Raw genomic sequence first — 22,237 nt, 5'->3', positions numbered from 1 at the left:
TCTCTCTCTCTCTCTCTCTCTCTCTCTCTCTCTCTCTCTCTCTCTCTCTGTCTCTGACCAGCCCTTTTTTCTCTTTCTTACACATGGAGGCACAACACTTCCTCAACTCTGAGGATATAGTGCCTAAATGGAGATGGCCAAGTGGCTCCCAAGAAGGAAGGCGGCTTTCAGAGGGGTGTGACTCAGTGGACCCCTAAACTCTATTGCTCGAGGTGGACAGAGGTGGCTGGCAGACTCAGCCAGGCAAACCGCCAGGGAGACTTTGAACCAGTCATATTACTATTCAAGGGCATGACAGGCTTTCTCATTTCGAATGAGGTCTTAGAATCCTCCCCCTACCCCCTTTCCGCTGTCCACTGAAGGTTTCTTCAGCAGACTGGACTATTCCCTAGAAGCCCCAGCCTTCTGCCAAGGCTTCACAATAGAAGCGGGGTGAGGGAGGGAAAGAGCATTCTGTTTTCTTTTGTCCCTTCTCTGAATCTTCCTAATCTGATCTCCCGTTAGCTCTTCCTCCTCACCACCCACTTCCAAGCCTGCTTAAAGGCACCCCAAATCCTGTTTAAATAACCTAGTTTGCAGTTTATTTTGCTCAAAATGGAAGTCGTAAGACAAATGCAATAAATAACTCGGGTATAAAAGAAAGGCACGCGCTCTGTCACACAGATGCACACACACCAAGCCTAAACACCGGTAATTATTCTCGGCGGTAACCTTTCCCAGGCAGGGAGGGCTCGTATTTACAGCTGTTTACAGTAGTATAGCCTGGCAAGCATTGGGGAGAGTGGGGGAATGGGGGGGGGGGAAGGGAGCGTTGTTTCTGGACAGAAACGGGGCTGGCTCCTGAGGGAACAAACAGCCAGAGAAAGGAGTTCAGGGCAAGTTCCCCAATGAGGAAACAAGACTCTAGTGAGTCCCTGGGGAGCTGGAGCCCCCGAGGCCCCCCCTCTTCCAGGAGCACGATCTCCCCGCTAACCTGCCTTGGCCCGTGGGTGTCTTGCTCACTGTTTCTTTTTATCTAGGTCACGTGACAGCACTCCCGGAGGGGTTGTGTCATACCCATCTAATGCAATTAGCCAACCAAGATGAACCTGTCATTAGGGGAGGGGGAGGGAGGGAGAAGGGCTGCCTGGGAATATGGAAAGGAAAGGACAAGTGGGAGGGAGGGAAAAGCTGATGACAGAAATTATGGGTCTGATTAGCTAACCACCAACTCTGCCTCTGTTTGGTGGACAGATACTGCCAGAAACTAGGAATCTGTGTTGGGGAACAGAAAGCAAGGGCTGGAAGAAGGGGTGACTGGGCTTCTCTCTGTATATTCATGTCCATATGTGCTTCCCTGTCCTCCCCACCATAACTTTGAGGCCCCCTCCAAATAGTCTGATGTAGCTTACCTGGATTAATTAATAGGGTAGAGGGACATGCCACTGTATTTATCAGTGGGAGAAACTCCCCTCCAGCAGATCCCTCAATTATACAGTTGCAAGTGGGGAGGGAGAGTCTTCTATAGGATGAGATAGAGTCCCTTGAGAGAATGCTTCAAGCTCCCCAATCTACTTTATATTCTGTTCTGCCTAGAAACTTGCCTTCTTTTTCCAAACCACTGAGTTGCTGTTCAAATCCTTCTTTACAGAGGAAAAGGAGGATGTTGAGAAAGGGCAAAGGTTTGTTAGGTCTTAACCACAAGTGCTGAGAAAATAAGCCCTAATTGATGCTTTATTCCCCAGCACTCTTAAGAACCTCTCAGACAGTTGTATTTCAATTTTCACACACCTAACTATACTTAAAATGATTTATATAGAAGCACAGAATGTCAGGGCTAGAAGAGACCATCTAAAGAATCTTATTTAAAAGATTAGTCAAGAGACCAGAAAGATGAAGGGCTCTACTTGAGGTCACACAGTCAGTTGGCAGCAGATTTTTGACTAGACCCCAAGGCTCTTTCTACACTGGTAAGTTTCATAAAAACCTATTCCTAGTAAAGGTTGGCCATATCTTAATTATCCGATTCAATAGGCCTATAGTAAGTGTCCTCTATATGCAAGCACAAAGCACCATGCCAATGATAACAAAACAAAGTAAGAAATAGTCAATGTCCCCAAGGAAGTTATATTCCATTGGGGTGGAGAAATATACCCTAGTCTTGAGAAATGGGAGAGTACTAATTAGGGAAATTCAAGATCATCCTGTCTTCCAGTAGAATATAAACTCTTTGAGGTTTTTTGCTGTTATTGAGTTGTTTTAGTCATGTCCTACTCTTTGTGACACCTTTTGGGTTTTCTATTGGCAGAGATACTGGAGTGGTTTGCCATTTCCTTCTCCGGATCATTTTATAGGTGAGGAACTGAGATAAACAGGGTTAAGTAACTTGCCCAGAGTCACACCGCTAGTAAGTGTCTGAGACTGGATTTGAATTCATAAAGATGAGTCTTCCTGATCTCAAATCCAGCTATCCCTCCTTGAGGATAAGACTATCTTACACTGGTATTTATAACTTTAGCACCTCGAACAGTGCCCAACATTTAGGCAAGTAGGTACTTAACTCCTTATTAAGTGAATGATTCCCATAGAAGGGTGGCACATGAGCTGAACCTTGAAGAAAGCTCTGAATTCTAAATGATAGAGCCAAAGGTGAGAAGGAACTATGTTCTAGGCACTGGAGAAGGAAAAAGAAACAAGGCAAAGGCGAGAAAGAACTATGTTCTAGGTACTGGGAATGAAAAAAAAAACCAAACAAACAAAAAAAAAAGATGACAGGAGATGGAATCCCGAAATCAGGGAATGGCAAGAGGGCAAATTTAGCAGGAATAAGAATGAATTAATGGAAATGTAGGTGAGATAAACCTGGAAAGGTAGGAGAAAGCTACATTGTGAAGGACAAAGCTGCATATTGTGTGTATATCATAGAGGCAAAGGTAGTCCTGAAGATTCTTGAGCAGTAGAGAATGAGGAGACTTACACTTTAGAGAGGTGATTTTTGGCACCTCAATTAGAAGTTTTTGACCCAGATTTAAGGAGATGATTTGAAGTTGAACCAGAAAGGAATTAAAGAGCAGTATAGTTTTCACGTGGAAGTAAAAATAAGGGCAAATTAGGAAGTAAAACTGGATATATGAAACCTAGCAGGATAAAATGACTAGAGACTGAGTCTAAAGTTAGGAAGACCTGAATTCAAATGCAGCCTCAGACACTAGCTTTGAAGGCTGGGAAAGTCACTAAATTTCTCTCTGCCTCAGTTTCTCCAATTGTAAAATGAGATTAATAATAGCCCCTAACTTCCAGAATTGTGAGGATCAAATGAAATATCTACAAAGTGCCTGGCACAAAGTAGATACTTAATAAATGCTTGTTCCTTGCTTTTTTCCTCCCATTTTTTATCTACCTGCTCATAGATTTGGCCCTGAGATTTCCACATGTGGCAAAATGGTTTCATTAGGACTCTACGTGATCGATTGGGAAGGAACTACATGGAGCTGAGTGTACTGCCAGAAATATTCAGGGAAAATAGCCATTATCCCCAGGACACAGTCTCTAGAGATGCAATTTGGATGATGATGTCATGAAGATACCCAAAGATCCAGAAATTGACCTAGGAGCCTTCAGTTCTGAGGCTATCTTTATCAGGTTTCATTAAGGAGGCTTGTACTATTTTTCTTCCTCATTCTTCATCAAAAGGGTATATATCTCTTTAAGGAAGCCCTCAGAAGAAAGTAAACCAAATCAAGACAAATCCTTAATCTCTTACCAATGGTTCATAAACCCTCAAAGAAAATATTGTTGTTCTTCAAACAAAGAGTTATAATTGTTAACAGTTAATTAGTTCCATCCCACCCCACCCCCTCCAAAAGTATAACATTAGGCAAAATAACATCATGAGGGGCAGTGATTTCACAGGAACAGTGTTACAAATGGGGCAATAAGTACACAAATGCTAACACACAGGGGAGTGAATACCTCAAGTGCTAGGAACTTCCACCCACCATCTGATTTATTTTCTAGCAACTGGATAAAACAGTGCTACAGCAGGGCTCATTGGATATCACGGAGAATTTTGGTTCTAACACATTCTTGGCCTTAGTGCAAAGCAACATTAGTTGAGCCAATATTTTTTTCCTTCTGTCTGTCAAAACTGGGAAGACCAGGGCACTGGGTTGGAAAGAGGGTAGAAAACTACAGCTGCTGATTAACAGTGATGACACACAATTTTCAAGTGATTAGCAATGTCCTAATCCTTAGCAGAGAGCCCACTCTTCTGAAAGGATGATAACAGCATCTCACATTTATATAAGCATTTCAAGCTTTACATTAACACTTCCTGCCTAAAAATCCAATGAGGACAAGTAATATTTTCCCTGGGGCAGCTAGGCACAGTGGATAGAGCACTGGACCTAGGCTCAGGAAGACTCAATCTTCCTGAGTTCAAATCTGGCCTCAGACACTTTCTAACTGTGTGAACCTGGGTAAGTCACTTAACACTGCCTCAGCTTTTTAAAGTATAAAATAAGCTAGAGAAAGAAATGCCAAACCACACCAGTATCTTTGCCAAGGAAATATCAAATGGGGTCACAATTGAATAATATTATTATCCCTACTTAACAGGCAAAATAAACTTTAAAGATCCAATTGATTTATCCAAGGCCATAGAAATAATTAAGTGTAGGACCCAGAGTTCAAACCTGAGTCTTCTTTGCTCTTTACCTAAAATCTAAGTCAAGTGTTTTTCCTATTATGCCACATTGCCCCCAACAACTTGTATACTAACAATCCAGGCTGGTGTGCAATCTGACTCCTCTGGCTGGTGAATAGAAACCCATGATGAAATCAATCAGCAATATTTAACAAACACAAACTATATGCAAGGGGACATGGAAGATGTTGGCAATATAGAGCTTAAGAAGACCCCCATCCCTACCCAGAAAGACTTTATTCTCCATCTGGATAGAGAAGACACAGACCTAAACTGTAGCCAAACATCAAGTGCCACAAAGGGTAAGTACTCAAGAAGCGGGGAAGGTAATAAATTCAGAGTAAGGCAAGCTTTCTATGGGTTGGGGCAGCCAGGAGGTTTCAAAGCAGAGCTTAATCTTGGCTTTGGGTCGATCAGTCTCAGAAAAGGATACAGCATAGGGGGAAGGAAAGAGGATGCTGTAAACAAAGATAAAGAGGCAAGAGTGAGCAGGGTTTAACTCTGTGGACAGTGAGTAAACCACACTACCTGTGGCAGAGGATTAAGGTTGGGCAGCAATAAGAGGAATCGGATAGGTAGCTTGGTAGATAGGTTAAGTAGCTTTCTCTGTCAGTTTGCTGTCTAAGATTCAGGATTCTTCCTTCCCTTCCCCAAACCCACCCAATGGCATCATTAGATCCAGAATTAAAAGGGATCCCAGAGGCCTTCAAGTACAACCCTTCATTTTTCCTATGGTTAGCTATGTTGTTAATGGTTAATAATTATTTAACAAAAATTTTAACAAACAGTTGTTCATCTTTAACACATACCTAATCACAGGAAAAACAGAGGCTCTTGGCATCTGTAGGTATGGCTAGAGCATAGGAATGTTGGTGAATTTCTAGAGGCTGAAGGTGACTGGCTAAAATTTAGATTAGGACATGGAGACCAAGGGGCAGCTAAGTGGCACAGTGGGCAGAGTGCCTAGGCTGGAATCAGGAAGATTCAATCTTCCTGTGTCAGATAGGGCCTCATATACGTAGCTAGCTATGTGACTCTAGGCAAGTTATTTAACCCTGTTTGCTTTAGTTTCCTCATCTGTTAAATGAGCTAGAGAAGGAAATGGCAAATCATTCCAGTATCTCTGCCAAGAAAACCTCAAATGGAGTCACAAAGAGTCAGATACAACTGAAATGACTGAACAACAAAAAATGGAGACCAAAGCACCGTACCTAAGTATGCTGGAATGCATACTGGAGAAACTCCCAAAATAACTAGAGGGAATACCTCTCAGTTTATATAGTATTCTGAAAACATCATTTCCCCCAATACCCTTTCCCTGAACCCTAGTTGTGGCATTAGGGCACTAAACCAGAGTCAGTCCAAGAGAAGATACACAATTCCTGCTAGAGGCCAAGTCCTCCTAACTTCAGTTCCCTGGTCAGTGATTCAGTTGGCATCATTCAGTTTGCCTGAAAGATCATAGTCTAAGGCAGCATGGCTTCAGGCACCGTGGCAGAATTTGGCAAAAGGTGGAAAACGAAATTGAACATTAAAGTAGATAAACAAAGCAAATCCAAAGTGAGCTGAGTGGTGGACAAAAGGTCTGGAAACTGGCCCAGTATGGCAGATTTACAATTCGGGTGCCAGATCAACAGGTGAACCCAACTCACTTGGATTAATTTTCAAATCTGGCATTTCTGAGAGATTATAGAGAGACCTGAAAAGGATCCTTACATGAAAGGGTTGGGGTGAAGGAGAGGAGAGGAACATCGGTCCTTCCACCAGTCCCTTACCCTAAGAGTTGTATCAGGAAGACCTTCGATGAAGAACTCAAGACAAGGTTTCCAACCCAGCAGGCAAGAGAACTGAGGGAAGGTGTTATTTAAAGAGAGGGCAAGTAATTAACTTGGCAAACAGACTGCCAAAGGCAGCAGTAAAAACCAAAAGCGCAAATGTGTTTAAAAAAAGAGTTGGGCAGACACTGGAAGGAAAACAAGATTACAGAGTACAAGTGCTACAGAGGAAGGTGGGTGGGCCTGGATGAGTTTGAGTCCTGAAATGTTCCTAAGTCCAACATCCTAAATGAAACCATTGATTGACTAATGGTCAATCACGTACCTGGGGAAAGGGGAAGAGCAGCCATGGAGTTAGGGGATATATGAGATACAAGGTACTTAATATCCTCATATTGTTTATTGTTCATTATACTTATATATGATTGCATATATGAGACCCCATTTCCCAGAGGTCTAAATCATAAGATTTAGGGCTGGAAGGAGTCTCAGAGATCATCTAGTCAAAAAGACTCCAGAGTTGGGATGCTGAACATAGGGTTGATACATTTGTTTTTTTCAATATTTTGATAACTTTATTTCAACATAGTGGGTTTCCTTTGTAATCCTATGCACTTTATTTTACATATTTTAAAATATTCTAAGGGATCAATCAATAGGCTTTTACTAGATTGCTAGAACAATCCATGGCAAAAAAAAAAATCCCAGCCCTACTCTAGAGTAAGAGGACAATGGATTCAATTCCCCCACACTCCATCATGTTTACAGACTGTGTGACCTTGAGCACCTAGTTTTAACATCACCATGCCTCAGTTTCCTTTATTTTCTAAAATAAAACACCGATATAGCCCAGGGATTAAAACAAGACAGAATCAGTCAGATGATGATTCAAATGCTACCTCAAATATTAACTGCGAAACTCTAAGCAATTTACTTAATCTCTTTTGCCTCAGCTTCCACAACTCTAGAAAGAAGGCTTTGTCATCATGACTCCACTGTCCTTTTTATTTTTATGTCTATCTTCTCTTCATCTCTTCTAATTGGGGAAAAGGTGTGCCAATGGCCGGATTAAACATAACAATCTTATAAGCCTCTGAAATGTCAGGGCTCTATCCTGGCATCCATCCTACCTACATCTCCAAGAAAAACCTCAACTCCTCTAACATTTAAGCCTCAGTGATGAATCAACCTGATCCATAAAGAGCCTAAGAGCTAAGAGAGAGTTAAGAAGGACCCCAGAAAGAACTGACAGCTTTAAGAGAAGCGCAGAAACCTAGGAAGAAAAGGAAGAACAATTCTACTTCTCTCTTCTAAGGGCTTCAAAATTCCTCTCCCCGGAGAGGAATGTAATGTTCCAAAGACTTGAACACTAACTCTAGTTAAAGTGGGGGCCAGCTTGCTGCCATCAAAGCTTCAGGGAGCAGGAGCAATATGAAGAGGCCTATTTATTTGTCCTGCTGTCTTTTCTAGTTCCAGATCATAGAACCACAGAATTTTAACAGTGAGAGAAGTACTTTGGTAGCTCCAGTAAAATCAGTTCATATAAAAGAATTATTACCTCATCAGTGGATATATAGTCTCTGTTTGAAAATCAAATATGATAATATTTGTCAAGTATTTAGCACAGTGTCTAGCACATAGTAGATGCTATATAAATTATTATTATTATTATTATTATTAATCTCCCATGAGGAACAGGAGGTGGAATCTACTATTTCCTGAAGAAGTCTATTTCATTTTTGGAGAGCTCTAATTGGGCAGCTAGGTGTCTCTGGGGATAGATTGCCGGGTCTGGAATCAGGAAGATTCATCTTTATGAGTTCAAATCTGGCCTCAGACACTTACTAGTTATGTGACTCAGCTAAGTCACTTAACCGTGTATCTCAGTTTCTTCATCTGTCAAATGAGCTGGAGAAGGAAATGGCAAACTACTCTACTATCTTTGTCAAGAAAGTCCCAAATGGAGTCACAGAGACTCAGACACAACTGAAAAAAAAATGCCAAGTGTTTTCTTAGAATAAGCTTAAGTATGTTGCCAATTCCATCCACTATTCCTGGCTCTGCCCATTGAAACCAAAGAGAACAAGTCTAATCTTTCTTCCACATTATAGCCTTTAAAGACCTGAGCATAGCTAACATATCCCCCCTGAGTCTTCTCTTCTCCAAGATAGATATCCTTAGTTCCTTCAAGCGGTCCTCATATGTCATAGACTCAAGGGCTTTCATCTTCTTGGTTCTCCTCCTTGGAATATTTCTGGCTTATTCAGTGCTCTAAATTGTATCACTTAGAACTGAACATAGTATTTGAGGGTTAGTCTGACCAACACAGAACACCTCTTCATTCCTGGAAGCTATATCTGCCTTGATATGGGTCAAGTTTACATTAGCCCAGATACCAGCTATGATGTAGCAGGAATGTGAAGGGGTCAGAGATTTCTGTCTCCCTATCAGCCCACTCTATCACTGACACTGAAGAGAAGCAGGAAGGCAGCCATAGATAGATAATGGTAGAGGATTATCAGGGAGAGTGGAGCTTGGGGATTCTCAAAAGGAAGTATATAATACCTCAGCAGCATCCCCAGAACTACCTGGGGTAGATCTTGATGGCTTTATAGCATCAAAAGATACTGCTAATGTCCCAGAAGTAATACTTTCTGCCTATCAGGCTGACTGTCTAATACATTTATCACATCATGTGAATGGACTGTGGTCGCAGAGCGTGATCAACCACACCAACCACCAAAGGTTCTGTACCCTAATTCTCAGAAGCCTGTGATCAATAGGGCTTGCTTGAAGCAACACTTACCTATAACAATATAAATCTTCACCCTTCCCTTTCTGTCCTCCCTCCTCACAAAACCTCCTCATATGGTTTTTCCTGAATGTACCAAAGAAGATATTTATTCACTTGGTATTCCTTTACTCATCTTTCCAAAATGTTTGCTTTTGTGGGGATCTGTGGCTCCTCCCTGTGGGTCAATATGTTCAGACATAAGCAGCAAGGACAAAGCAGGTATCATTATTAATAGTATTTATTCATTACCTACTTCATTCAGAACATAAGGGATGCAGGGATGGCCAAAACAGTTCCTGCCTTCAAGTGGTTTCCAGTATAATCACTTGAGGCTTAACATCTTTGGACTTGACTTTCCTGATGTAGAAAATGAGGAGTCTGGATTAAAATGATGGTGACAAGCCCCTTCAGCTCTTAATCTATGATCCAATTACTTTAATGAGTGTAAGTAGTGGCAAAGTGATGAGAGACTCCATCTTGGAAATAAGAAGAACGTGACTAGAGTGCCACCCTGGCACATGTTTGCTATTTGATCCTGAATAAGTCAATTAACTTCTAAGACCTCAGTAACTGTCTAAGGTTGTAAGGCAGAGCTGATATTGAACTAAGATGATAGAGGGAAGTTTGGTTTACCTTGAGCTCCCAATGAAATCGGAGGTTCGTTACAAAGTTTTTTTTAGTTAGGACCAGTTGTGTGCTGATAGATGTTTAACAATTGACCCTCAAAAAAAGTGTTTAAGACACACTTTCAGATTAATCCGCATTATTAACATTTTTCCATCGCTTTATTAAATCTGAACTATCAACAAAACAAAAAATTGGACCCTCTGTTTTGAAGTATTAGCTTATTTACAACATGGAAATCTTTGCACTGAAAATTTAACAATCAGCTCTTGTGAGCTGGTTCAAGCTGGCTTTAATACACCCCTGACCTCACTTGAGAAGCAGGTATACACAGGCCACCACCTTAACACCCCAGCTGCAGAAAGTATCCAGGACACTGTCAAGAGCAGCAAACTAGAGGGGGCAGCTGGGTAGCTCAGTGGATTGAGAGTCAGGCCTAGAGACAGGAGGTCCTAGGTTCAAATCCAGGCTCAGACACTTCCCAGCTTGTGTGACCCTGGGCAAGTCACTTGACCCCCATTGCTCACCCTTACCACTCTTCCACCTATAAGCCAATACACAGAAGTTAAGGGTTTAAAAAAACAAAAGAGCAGCAAACTAGGCTGGAGCTTCTCCTTCTTACAATTTTATATATGAAATCCCAAAGGGGCAACAAGCAGCCTGAAGGCATATGTGTAAATGAGGTATGTAATAAATGCAAATGGACTTTTGCCTTACCTAGGATATTGGCTTATGGTCATTTTTAGCTATATCAGGCCAGAGATTTCCCCCTCCGGTAACTTCCTGTCCTGATTCCCAAAGAGCTCATCCCCAAACAGTCTCACCTCCAAGTGTGGGACCTGGTCAGTTCAACCCATCTCCAGGGCCAGCTCTGCATAGATCAGACCAGGCACCATTTTAGCCATTCAAGTCTATTCCTAAGAATCTAGCACTTGATGATACAATTAAAATCATAGAATCTGAATGGAAAGAGACCTTTAAAAGTCATCTAGTGTAACCTTCTATCTCCTTCAGGGACCCTTTTACAACTTCCATCACTAGTGGCCTTAGATTAGAAGCATCCTCTAATGCCCCAGTTATCTATATATCTTATCTCCCCAATTGCACTGGAAACTCCTTATTGGCAGATGCTCTCATGAATCCTTTCTATCACCAAGAGAGCTTTAAAACAGAGTCGATCATATAGGCAAAAGACTTAAAATATTAGAGAACTCCATGTATAAGAATTCCCTCCATAAAAGCAAATTGCAACCTAAGATGGTGCAAAAAAAAAAAAAATCAAAGGATAGTAGATTTAGAACTGAAAGGGCCTTAGAAACCATCCTATTAAACTTACTCATTTCATAGTTGAGGAAATAGACATGTAGGAGTGCAAATAAATGCTAATTATTGTAATTAGTATTGCTATTGTTATTACAATAATATTTTTATTCAAAGATATTTTTATTTTCCCAATTACATGTAATAACAATTTTGATCATACATTTCCCAAAATTATAAGATCCAAATTGTCTCCCTCTTTCCCTTCTCTCCCCTCTTTCAGAGATAGTAAACAATTTGATCTGGATTATACATGTATTATCATATAAGCAATAATTATATGCTGGTAATTAATGACAAAGGTAGCATTTGAACTCTGCTCCTTATACTCCAAATCCAGTGGGAATTTTTTTCCAGTATTATACCACCAGAGTTATTATATAGCTCTGAGTCACTCATCTGGTTAAGTGTCAGAGATGGCAATTTATCCCCAAATCTTCCTGATTCCAAGTCTAGAACTCTAACCATGTCATGTTGTCTCTTTATGCTTTTCTGCTGAGTATTTCTTTGAGGAGGGAGTCCCTGACTACAATCATTCCAGAAAAATGGAGGAACACCAGGCCTTGCCATCTGCCCTGACATTGGATCCCAATAACTGTTTGGGCTTATCATGTACCCAGCAGCAAAATTGTTCTATGTATTGTCTCCCTCAGTTAAAATATGAATACTCCAAGAACAGAGACTATCTGCATTTTCTATTTGTAGTTTCAGGACTTAACACAATGCTCAGTATACAGTAAGAACTTAATAAAAGCTTTTCCATTCTACTCCCTAATATAAGATCTTTTGTCTGGCAAGCTATTAAAGAACAGTGTGCTCCTACCAACCTACAGACCAGAGGTAGAGAAATTTGGACAGCTACTCAGCTTTTATTGATACATGCTCTCAGATTTGAATAACAAGAAGGAAGATGGGCAGGAGAAAGAAGACTGCTTTAGAATTATTAATTATCCTCCTTGTGTCTTCTACTCAGATTGCCCCTACCCATCTCCAGTAGCCTCATCCCCAACTCTGTCCCATCCTCTTCAGATTTAAAGCCATTTACTCACATTGTACAGCACGGTGGTCCATCCTTCCATGGTTATACACTGGAAGACGGTCAGCACAGCAAAGAGAATGTTGTCAAACTGAGTGATCCCATCATTAGGGCCAATCCAGTCTCTGCACTCATAACCTTCTGGGCAGCCCTGGACCCCACATGGATGGGGAGGGTCAAAACCCTCCAGCACACCTGCAGACACATAGAGAGAGAAGAAACCATTGGGAAGTTAGCACAAGCTGAAAAGTGAACATAGGAAAAAAAAAAGAATGGTGACAGTAAGGTCTCTAGGGAAAAAAGAGGTCAATCCTTTTTTTTCTCCTTTCTAATCCACTGTAAGACCTTACTTTTTTATTTTATCTTATCTTAGTTTACCTGTATCATTGATGAGATGATCATACCTTCCTGGAATTCACCTTCTTTCCAGAAAGCCTGCCCTCCCTCAGACCCCTTTTACTATTTGCAAAATGCCTTTTCTAATTAATGGTTCCTAAGCTTTGTGGGAAATTCTGCCCTCAGATTTGAATAACAAGAAGGAAGATGGGCAAGAGAAAGAAGACTGCTTTAGAATTATTAATTATCTTTCTCCTGACTTTTAGGAAGTTCTTTTAGACAATGTGAAAGAAAAGACTAGTCTTGGAATCAGCAGACCTGGGTTTAATTTCAGGTTCTGAGCCTGAAGCTTGAGGGAGGGAGGTGACATAGTGAATAAAGTGCTAGGACTGGAGTTAGGAAGACCCAAGTTCAAATCCTGCTTAACCTCTGCCTGCCTCAGTTTCCTCATCTATAAAATAAGTATAATACTCGCACCCCTTCTTCTTTGGGTTTTTGTGAGGATCAAATGAGATTATATTTGAAAGGCTCTTTGAACATAAGTACAAGCTATATCAGTGCTAGCTATTATTATCTTTTTAGTTATGATATTTTAACAGATCATTTAACCACATTGAGCTTTCATCATTTGTAAAATGTAGATATTACTGCTTGTAATGCTTACCTCAAAGGGTTGTTTAGAGAAAAGCTCATTGTAAACCTTAAAACACAAGAGAAATGTGAGTTACTTTTGTCCTTCTGCTCATGAAAGTGGTGGATACCACGCTGCTGGATGAATCATATATATTTTTTGAGCTAGAAGAGACTTTGAAATCACCTAGTCCATCACCTTTCTATAATAGATGAGGTAACTCAAGCCCAAACCAAGGAAATGCAGTTAGTTACTTACAAATAGTATTTCTCTTTGACTAGTTATTTTCCCATATTTGAATGCATACAAGTGGAATGAATGGGGAACATCCACAGACCACAGTTGCTGGAACTCAGACAGATGGGAAAATACCTTACGCACCACCTGTTGACCCTACCTGAATTGTTCATAAAGCAGGCTCTGTGTAGTTTCCCACTATAAAACTCCAGGCCAATGATGGCGAACATCAGGATGGCAAAGAACAGAAGAAGGCCAATCTGGAGCAGAGGCACCATTGCCTTCATGATGGACTTCAGTACTATTTGCAAACCTGGAAGAAAGAAGAAGATGGCATGCTTGTACTTATTCACTTGTACCTTGGCTACAGGCCAAGTAAAGGGATTCAATTCACCATATCCCAAAGCTGAATCTGATCCCTTCAACTACCATTCCCTCTTGACATAAACATGCTGCAATTCAGTTGAATTCAACAAGAATTATTAAGTGCTTGTATCCTTCTAATCTAGCCACTGAGTTTCTACTGTTAATAAACCACTAGAATGTACTCCAAACATAAAGAAAATAGACCATTAAGCCTTAACGACAAATTGAATAAATGTTGCTCTTTTTAAAGTTTGGTTTGTAGAAACTATAGTTATATTTATTTCAAGAAGACTTGCCTAATAAAACTGGTGACTGGCTGCAAAAGTGGCTAAGAAGGAGAGTAGGCGGTACTGGTCAGTGTTGCGGGGAATGCACAGCTGATTTTGCAGAAAGATGAAAATATTTGCTAGGCAATTATGCAAAAGAGTGACTAAAATGTCCATACCCTTTGACCGAGAGATTCTACTGCTAGGTATGTATTCTGGGGAGATCAATGAAAAACACAAAACTTTCATGTTAGTTCTTTTTATAGTACCAAAGAACTGGAAACAAAGGAAAAAATCATCAATTGGGGCATGGCTAAACATAGTATAAATGTAATGGAATATTACTGAGCTATGAGAATGACAGGCAGCATGAAGACAGAGAAGAATAGAAAGACTTACATGAACTGATTACAACATGAAGTAAAACAAGAGCCAAGAAAATAACACGCGTTATGACTACAGCAGTGTAAATAAAAAGAACTACAAATATCAAAATTCAATGTTATAAAACTAGAAAGCAAGCTTGGCCCCAAAGAAAAGCTATGAGATAACACTTCTCACTTTTCCTTTGCAGAGTTAGGTTCCACAAGTGTGGAACTCTATATAGTGTCAGATTGTTTATTTGTTTGGGGTTTGTTTGTTTTTTTTATATATTGGTGGGTTTGCTGATTCTTTTTCTTTTCTTTATCTTAAGAAAAGTTCTTTGTTAAAAGGGATAGCTCTCTGGAAAAGGAAAGGAAGAGAAGTACAAGGGGAAATATAGGTACTATGATGATGAAAATATTGTTTAAAACATAATTTTTTAAAAAGAACAGAAAATATTTGCCAGAACTTAGATATTGGTCCTCCTATTTGCTGGGAGGACACACTGATATGTATTTTTGTATTTGAAAGAGAAAGATCCCTGTATATAGAAGGTCTTTCAGAAAGCATTGCAAAAGGAATGATTTTTTTTTAAGAAATCATTTTGATGTTATCATTAGGACAAAAAATCATTATGATCCTTTCATATGGACATAGAAAAATTGAGGTCTTAACCAGACTGTTTAGATGTGATTTAGGGTGGGGAGGGATTCACATATCTGTAGTCTGATAAAAAATATAATATTAGCTCTTCAAATCCCTACCTTTTGTTTACATTAATCATTGTTCTAACTTTTAGCCCAGTTGCATTCAAGACTAGCCAGATTTCTTTCAGATCTATACCCTATACTAAATAGAATTGCTAGGGTGACCCACAATTCATGAACCCACTTCACACAACATGTCAGAGGAGGAAAAAGACAAGCACTCACTGGGAATGCCTGAAACAAGTTTCAGTGGCCTCAGTACTCGCACAGCCCGAAGGGTCCTCAGGTCCACATGAGTATTGAAGTGGGTACCAGCTGTGGCCAGGATGCTGCAGTCAAGAAAGAAAAAAAAGAAGTTATCTCAGTCAGGACATTATCTCTCTGCATTATGAATGGGGGAAGCCAGCCTGAGATTAGATGAGTCTAAAAGTGTTCCACCCTCATACCAGCTGTAAGTGGTTGCACCTAAGCTTTAGTGAATCACCAACAATTCTATGTGGATCTAAAATTAGCCAGCTGTGTTTCAATTTGCAGAGAAGGGAAAGAAAGCAAGGTTATTGGGATTACATTGAAGCTACAGGATTATAATTCCCAAGCATGAACAAGACTGGCCATCTGCTATACTTGATCAGACTTCCCACTCTGTCATTCATCCCATTCCAGCCTCCATGCCTTTCTCTCATACCGAATTATTTGCATGGAATATTCCTTATCACCTGAAATGCAAAGAATCCCCCATCAATCATTCAAAGTACTCCTAAGGCTCCCATCTCCTTCAGGAAGCTTTTCTGAGCTTTCTGGGATAACCACAAGAGTGATACAATGCCTTTGGACTTAAAATTTCCATTACACAAAATCCTTGCCCTGATGTTTACACCATTTCTTAAAGTCCTGCTTGTATGTCTGAGTTTTTTAAATCATTTCATAAAGTTGATGTGCAAATTTGACAATATCACACCATCTGCTTCTGCTTTCGTTTTTCCATCTTTAACAACATTTCTTCCCATCTACTTGCTTGCAATGATATCTCCACCCAACAACATACAAACTCTTAGCAATTTTACTTGGTGGAATGTTCAAATATTGTCATTACTTTTACTGAGAAGTCTACAAAATTAACCATTTATTTTCCAGAATCACATAAGTATGTAAGACATTTGGAACAGCAAAGAGATGTATATAATCATGATATCCAGAGAATTAGTCTAAGATTAGAAGACTTAGCTTCCAGTCTTAGCTTGCATACTTATTAACTATGACCTAAGGGGAATTATTTAACTCCTTTTATCCAGAAATGGAGATACCTTCCCTTGGTAGATCACAGAACTTTTGTAAATATCGGAGAATCAGAGTGTGAGAACTAGGAGGAGACTCAGATTTCATCTTCTTTAACCCTTTAAAAAATAATTGGGTAACAGAAAGGACAGAGGCAACTTGGTAGTACACTGGATAGAGTGCTAGATCTGGAGTTGGGAACGTTTGCCTTTGGGAGTTCAAATCTCCCTTCAGACACTTACTAGCTATGTTAACCCTGTTTGCCTCAGTTTCATTATCTGTAAAAAAAAAGCTGGAGAAAAAACATGGCAAACCACTTTGGTATCTTTGCCAGGAAAACTCCAAATGGTGTCATGAAATCAAGAGTCAGACATGAATGAATTGACTGAAAAACAAAAATCAGAGAGGACCAGTGATGTGGTTGAGGTTAAACAGTTGAAGAATGACCAAGAGAAAACTAAACCTAAGTCTCCTGACTCTTACACAGTTTTCCCACTATTCCACACTGATGCTCACACAGAATACTATATATGAAGAAAATTTATAAACTACAAAATGCTCTATACATGTCAGATATGATTAATACATGTTGCCAAATATCCCAATGTTATAATTATTTCCAGCCCAAATTTTAAAATCCATTCTCTTGGTCTTATATTCCTTCTCCCAATTTCACCTAATTCTCTGAGAATACAATAAAGCTTCAAGTATCCAGAATTCTTGGGAATAGATCTCCTGGATAGATAGATTTCCCAGTTAATTAAAGGTTTTCCTCTTCAGCTATCATCATTCTTTAAAGTTTAATCATTTTTTCTGAAACTATCTGAAGTGGATATTACATATTTCCCTGACTTCTTAAACAACACAAAGTCAATGTGATTTATCCTTTTCCTGATAACCCAGAGTCATATTTATAAGAATGAATTATTATACTATTTTTAGTGGTGTCCTCAGGACCTAGTAAAATGTATAGGGACAGAGGAGATTCAACACTAAATAGCTCCAAACTACTGTGACGTTTGATTTCTGATGTCTGTTTTCTTTGTAATTTTTTTCTCTTCACATGTTCTCAGGTGGTTGAATGCCATTTCAAAGTGCTTTTAGTATGAAATGTGCCTTCTTGTACAATACCTCTTCTCTCTCCTAATTTTACCCTTGTGGTTTTCTTTGGCCTTGGACATGAAATAGCATTACTTGTTAGAACCATTGGTAAAGCAAAAGGGAATGGATTCTGAATAAGGACCTGCTGGGTCCATTTAGGAATAAAGTATGTAGGCTTTAGCTGGGAACTGTATGTCACAGATTTTTATTTCTCAAAGGTCTTGTCTATATCCTTCCTATTTTACAGTCGCACTCTAAATAGGTGTGTTTGCTTAGTAACTGATTTTTGAATTGATTGAGTACTTTTGCATAGGATTTTACTATTACACTGTGGCCCAACATTTTCTATTTGTGTTTTTCTTTAGCCCAATTCCTCATTGACAAAGAGTTGTTATACTTGGTCTTTATTTTTGTTGCTTTTCTTCCATACTGATTTCCATGAAAACCCTCTCTTCTTCCTTCATACTCTCTATTTTCTTCTACCTCTTACCCATTTCTTAACTTTCCTAGCCCTAGGCCATAAGGTTTGATGTCCATAAGGACCACTGAGTCAATAATGAAGGTAATTGAACCATTTTTTCCATTCTATTTTGAATCAGCCCAATCATATAAAGAAATTTAGGGTTGATCTTATATGTAGGCAGATGAACTATGTGTTTTGACCTAAGAGATGCCAAGAAAGGCTTCTTCCTCCATCTCCTACTGGAAATAGACACATAATTTACTCCTTTGGCTTAAGATACAGAAGGCTCCTGTTAAAATGAATGCATTATCTAAGAGGTGTATTAAATTAACCCATTATCATCCATTAATAGCATAAACGTTAGTTGAGCAGTGAAACCACAAAAAAGAAAACTAAGTTTTGATTTAAATAGGAGATGGTGGGGTGGGGGTGGGGGAAATTAAGAATACTCACTGGATTGAGAGTCAGACCTAAATATGGGATATCCTGGGTTCAGATCTGTCCTCAGACCTTTCTTAACTGTGTGACTGTGGGAAAATCACTTAAGCCTCATTGCCTAGCCCTTACCAGTCTTCTGTCTTGGAACTAATACACAGTATTAATTCTAACATGGAAGGTAAGGGTTTAAAAAAAAGGAGATGAAAATGTCAAATTATAGGAATGTCCCAGCTTTAGTGAGCGTTATTGTGGAGGGAAGTCTCAGAGAGTTGAAGTTTGGTGGAACACACTGAAAGAGGAAAGGTTCTAGCTAAACCACATTACTCTCTCCATCCTTCAAATACACTCATCTTTCTTGCCATTGAGACTGAGTAGGCTATTAATTCCCTCAATCTTTATCTCATCTTGACTCCTCCAATTCTACCCACCCTTGATGAGCTCAGAAGGATATCACTCTTTTGAAAGCTTTCCAGAGATTCCCCCTTCTCCACACCAGAAGTGATCACTTCTGTTTGTAAATTATTTTAGGCTTTTGTACTTTTCCTATCCCATGATGACATCCCATCTTTGATTACAGTGATTTGACTGTACATCTTCTCTCCCCCATATGAGAATAATCCACATGAGAGAAAATTCAGGGTCTTTCTTCTTCTTTGCCTCCTCAGTACCTAGAAAAGTGCTTCTTCTAGATGGGGTACCTCATAAATGTGGAGTAAATGAATGAAATTGGAAGGGCATGAAATGGAAATTGGAAGGGAATGGCCACTAGCAATAAGCATAGCTTATTTCACAATTTTGCTTTAGGTCAGTCCTGAATAAGCTTATCAGTTCAGTTCCAGCCTCTCTCAGGCTTTGGCAGATTACATTAGGATTACTTTTCTCAGCTTAATTAGAAGCAGATCATTTCAGAGCCACAGAGTATGAGGTGGGTGTTGGAGGGGGAGCATCTGGAGCAAATTACTATGTAATCAGAAGAGATAAAGCTAAAACCCAGTTTTCCTGATCCTTAAACGAAAATTGTTTCCACTACATGATGTTGTCTGAACCATGCAGATGCTCTTCTTATCCAGTGTCCCATTTGGACATGAATCCATGTCAGCAAGATGGCTGACCAAGGTTAGAAAAATCAGTCTGTGGACACAGAATGGTGCCATGTTAATTGACCCACATGGAGAATGGCGGGGGTTGAACCTGTGACTTTGACCTCATTAATCCTATGCTCTAACCACCTGAAGTAGCTAGCTGATGATGCTAATCTCCATGGCGAATACCATTCTCTCTAATTATTTCACCACTCAATATTTAACAAACATTTAATGAGCATGGAGCATATACAATTCACTGTGCTAATACCAAGCAAACAAAATAAAAGTTATAAACTTTATTCTACAATCTCAAAGACTTTATAATCTGCTAGTGAGAAAACAATATGTACAAAAGTATGATAAAAATTAGAATGTGATGAAGGCAAAGGAGAGATCCAAGAAAAGTGTCAGAGGTAAGAAAGTTCACTTTCAGCTGGAAAATCATAGGATCTTAAGGAAAGCTTCATGGAAAAGATGGCACCTAAATGGAGCTTTGAAGGAAGAGAAGTACTTCCAATGGCTGCAGTGAGGAAGGCATGGGGAATTGCCCAGCATAAATGAGCAGATGCTGCAGGAAACATTAGGGAATGGCAACTAGTCCAGTTTGGTTGGAAGACAGAATAAATAAATGGAAGAAATGTGAAATAAAGTTAAAATGGAAAGTTTAAGTTAGGACCAAGGTTGGTGAGATTCCTAAAAGAGTTAGTTTATATCCCCTATCCCTCCCTAATTCTACTGATCTTGATTTTCCCTAATAATTCCCTCAATGCTGCTCAACTATTTTTAAAGTTTCCCCATCCCACCACTATCCCACCTCTACTTTCCTGCTAGTTGAGATATTTCTCACCTTTGATCAAAATTCTCCACTCAATTTCTCACTTGGGTTATCCTTTTATCAGCCAGCTGGAGGCCTTCTCTTTCTTAAAAACTCCCCCTTATGAAGTTTTCATGATGATCCTATGTTCTCTTTACCTGAAAATAAACTATCTTTCCCCAAATTCTGTGATCCTACTACCTTCCACCTCTTGTATTCCTTCAAGGATCATCTCAGATACCTTTCCTCTAAAAAGCCTTCCTTTTCTCCCCTAGGTGTTAATCCTCTCTTTTTCATCAATTATCCACTATTTACTTATATGCATACATATTACATCTCCCCAGGACAGGAGATTTTAATCTTGTGGGGGTGTTATTTAATTTGACCACCTGCAGGACACAGAGGTATTAATGTTAAAAACTTCTGCCCCGCTTTAAAAGACTATCTGCCTTTTGATCCAGCCATAGCACTGCTTGGTTTATACCCCAAAGAGATAATAAGGAAAAAGACTTGTACAAAAATTTTTATAGCTGTGCTCTTTGTGGTGGCAAAGAATTGGAAAATGAGGGGATGCCCTTCGATTGGGGAATGGCTGAACAAATTATGGTATCTGTTGATGATGGAATACTATTGTGCTCAAAGGAATAAAGAACTGGAGGAATTCCATGTGAACTGGAAGGACCTCCAGGAATTGATGCAGAGTGAAAGGAGCAGAACCAGGAGAACATTGTACACAGATATGGATACACTGTGGTAAAAATTGAATGTAATGGCCTTCTGTACTAGCAGCAGGGCAAGAATCCAGAGCAAGGCTGAGGGACTTATGAGAAAGAAAACTAGCCACATTCAGAGGAAGAACTGTGGAAGGAGAAACACAGAAGAAAAACAACTGCTTGAACACATGGGCTGATGGGGACATTATTGGGGATGTAGACACTAAACGATCACTCTAGTCCAACTATCAATAATATGGAATTAGGTCTTGATCAATGACACATGTAAAACCCAGTGGAATTGTACGTCGGCTAAGGGGGCTTAAGGAGGTTTGGAGGAAAGGGAAAGAACATGAAATATGTAACTATGGGAAAATATTCAAAATAAAAAATAATAAATAAATAAAATAAACTTTAAAAAAATCCTCTGACCCGGAAGAATATAAACTCAGTGTAAGTTAGAATTGTTTTAATTCCAGGATCTTATATATAGTAGCTATAAATAATTTTTTCCTCTAATTTAATTGATGAAAACAAGATCAAGAAAAAAATCTTTCTAACATGTAGAATGTACCAGGGCAGTCTCAAATGGTCCTTCCCCCAGTTCCCTATATTCCTTTTTGGAAAGGAGTAACCTGCTGAGTTCTCTGACACTATTTCAGAACCTTGGGCAAGTCAAATACCTTCTTTGAGGTTCAGTTTCTTCAGTTGTAAAATTGAATAATATTTGTGCAATCTACTTCACTAGGTTACTGTGAAGAAATCATTTTATAAACTTGAAAATTATAAAGGTATATATGTGATAATGGCAATGGTAATGGTGATTCCACAATTCCAGGTATTAAATAGATGGTACTTTCCAAAGCCAGGAAGACTAATAGCATCATAAATTTAGAGCTGGAAAAGAGAAGGAGTAAACAAAGTTCTTTTTTGTACAAATGTGGTTGGGGTGGGGGGAGAAAATGAGGAAAGAAGACAAAGAGGCTGAAGTGAGCCATGGAACACTAGGCTGTGTAGTAAGAAAAGAGAAAGGAGAGGAGAAGAGAAAATAGAGAGAGAGACCTCAGGGATAGGTGGAGTAATCCAAAAAACAAAGAAAATTGGGTCATTGTTCCACTAATTCATCTAATTACAGAGTTATAGGCCAGAGATTGCTCTTTGCTCTGCCTCTCTTGTGCTATGCAATTAGGAAACATTTTTTTTTTCTCT

At 39.4% G+C, this 22,237-nt stretch overlaps 1 protein-coding gene across 3 annotated transcripts in view; it reads right to left on the bottom strand.

Moving 5' to 3' along the window:
• The window catches only part of CACNA1E (calcium voltage-gated channel subunit alpha1 E), a 446,383-nt gene that overhangs the window by 282,282 nt on the left and 141,864 nt on the right, over nucleotides 1-22,237 (bottom strand). For all 3 annotated transcript variants that reach the window (XM_044676249.1, XM_044676250.1, XM_044676251.1), the window contains exons 4-6: nucleotides 15,365-15,468; nucleotides 13,598-13,750; nucleotides 12,247-12,428 (exon numbers count right to left, since the gene is read on the bottom strand). In XM_044676249.1, coding sequence (XP_044532184.1) covers nucleotides 12,247-12,428; nucleotides 13,598-13,750; nucleotides 15,365-15,468 — 439 coding nt within the window. The remainder of the gene's footprint in view (nucleotides 1-12,246; nucleotides 12,429-13,597; nucleotides 13,751-15,364; nucleotides 15,469-22,237) is intronic.

The sequence above is a fragment of the Gracilinanus agilis genome, chromosome 4 (genome assembly GCF_016433145.1).
Source record: "Gracilinanus agilis isolate LMUSP501 chromosome 4, AgileGrace, whole genome shotgun sequence".
Taxonomy (NCBI): domain Eukaryota; kingdom Metazoa; phylum Chordata; class Mammalia; order Didelphimorphia; family Didelphidae; genus Gracilinanus; species Gracilinanus agilis.
This window is presented reverse-complemented; position numbering and strand designations above follow the sequence as displayed.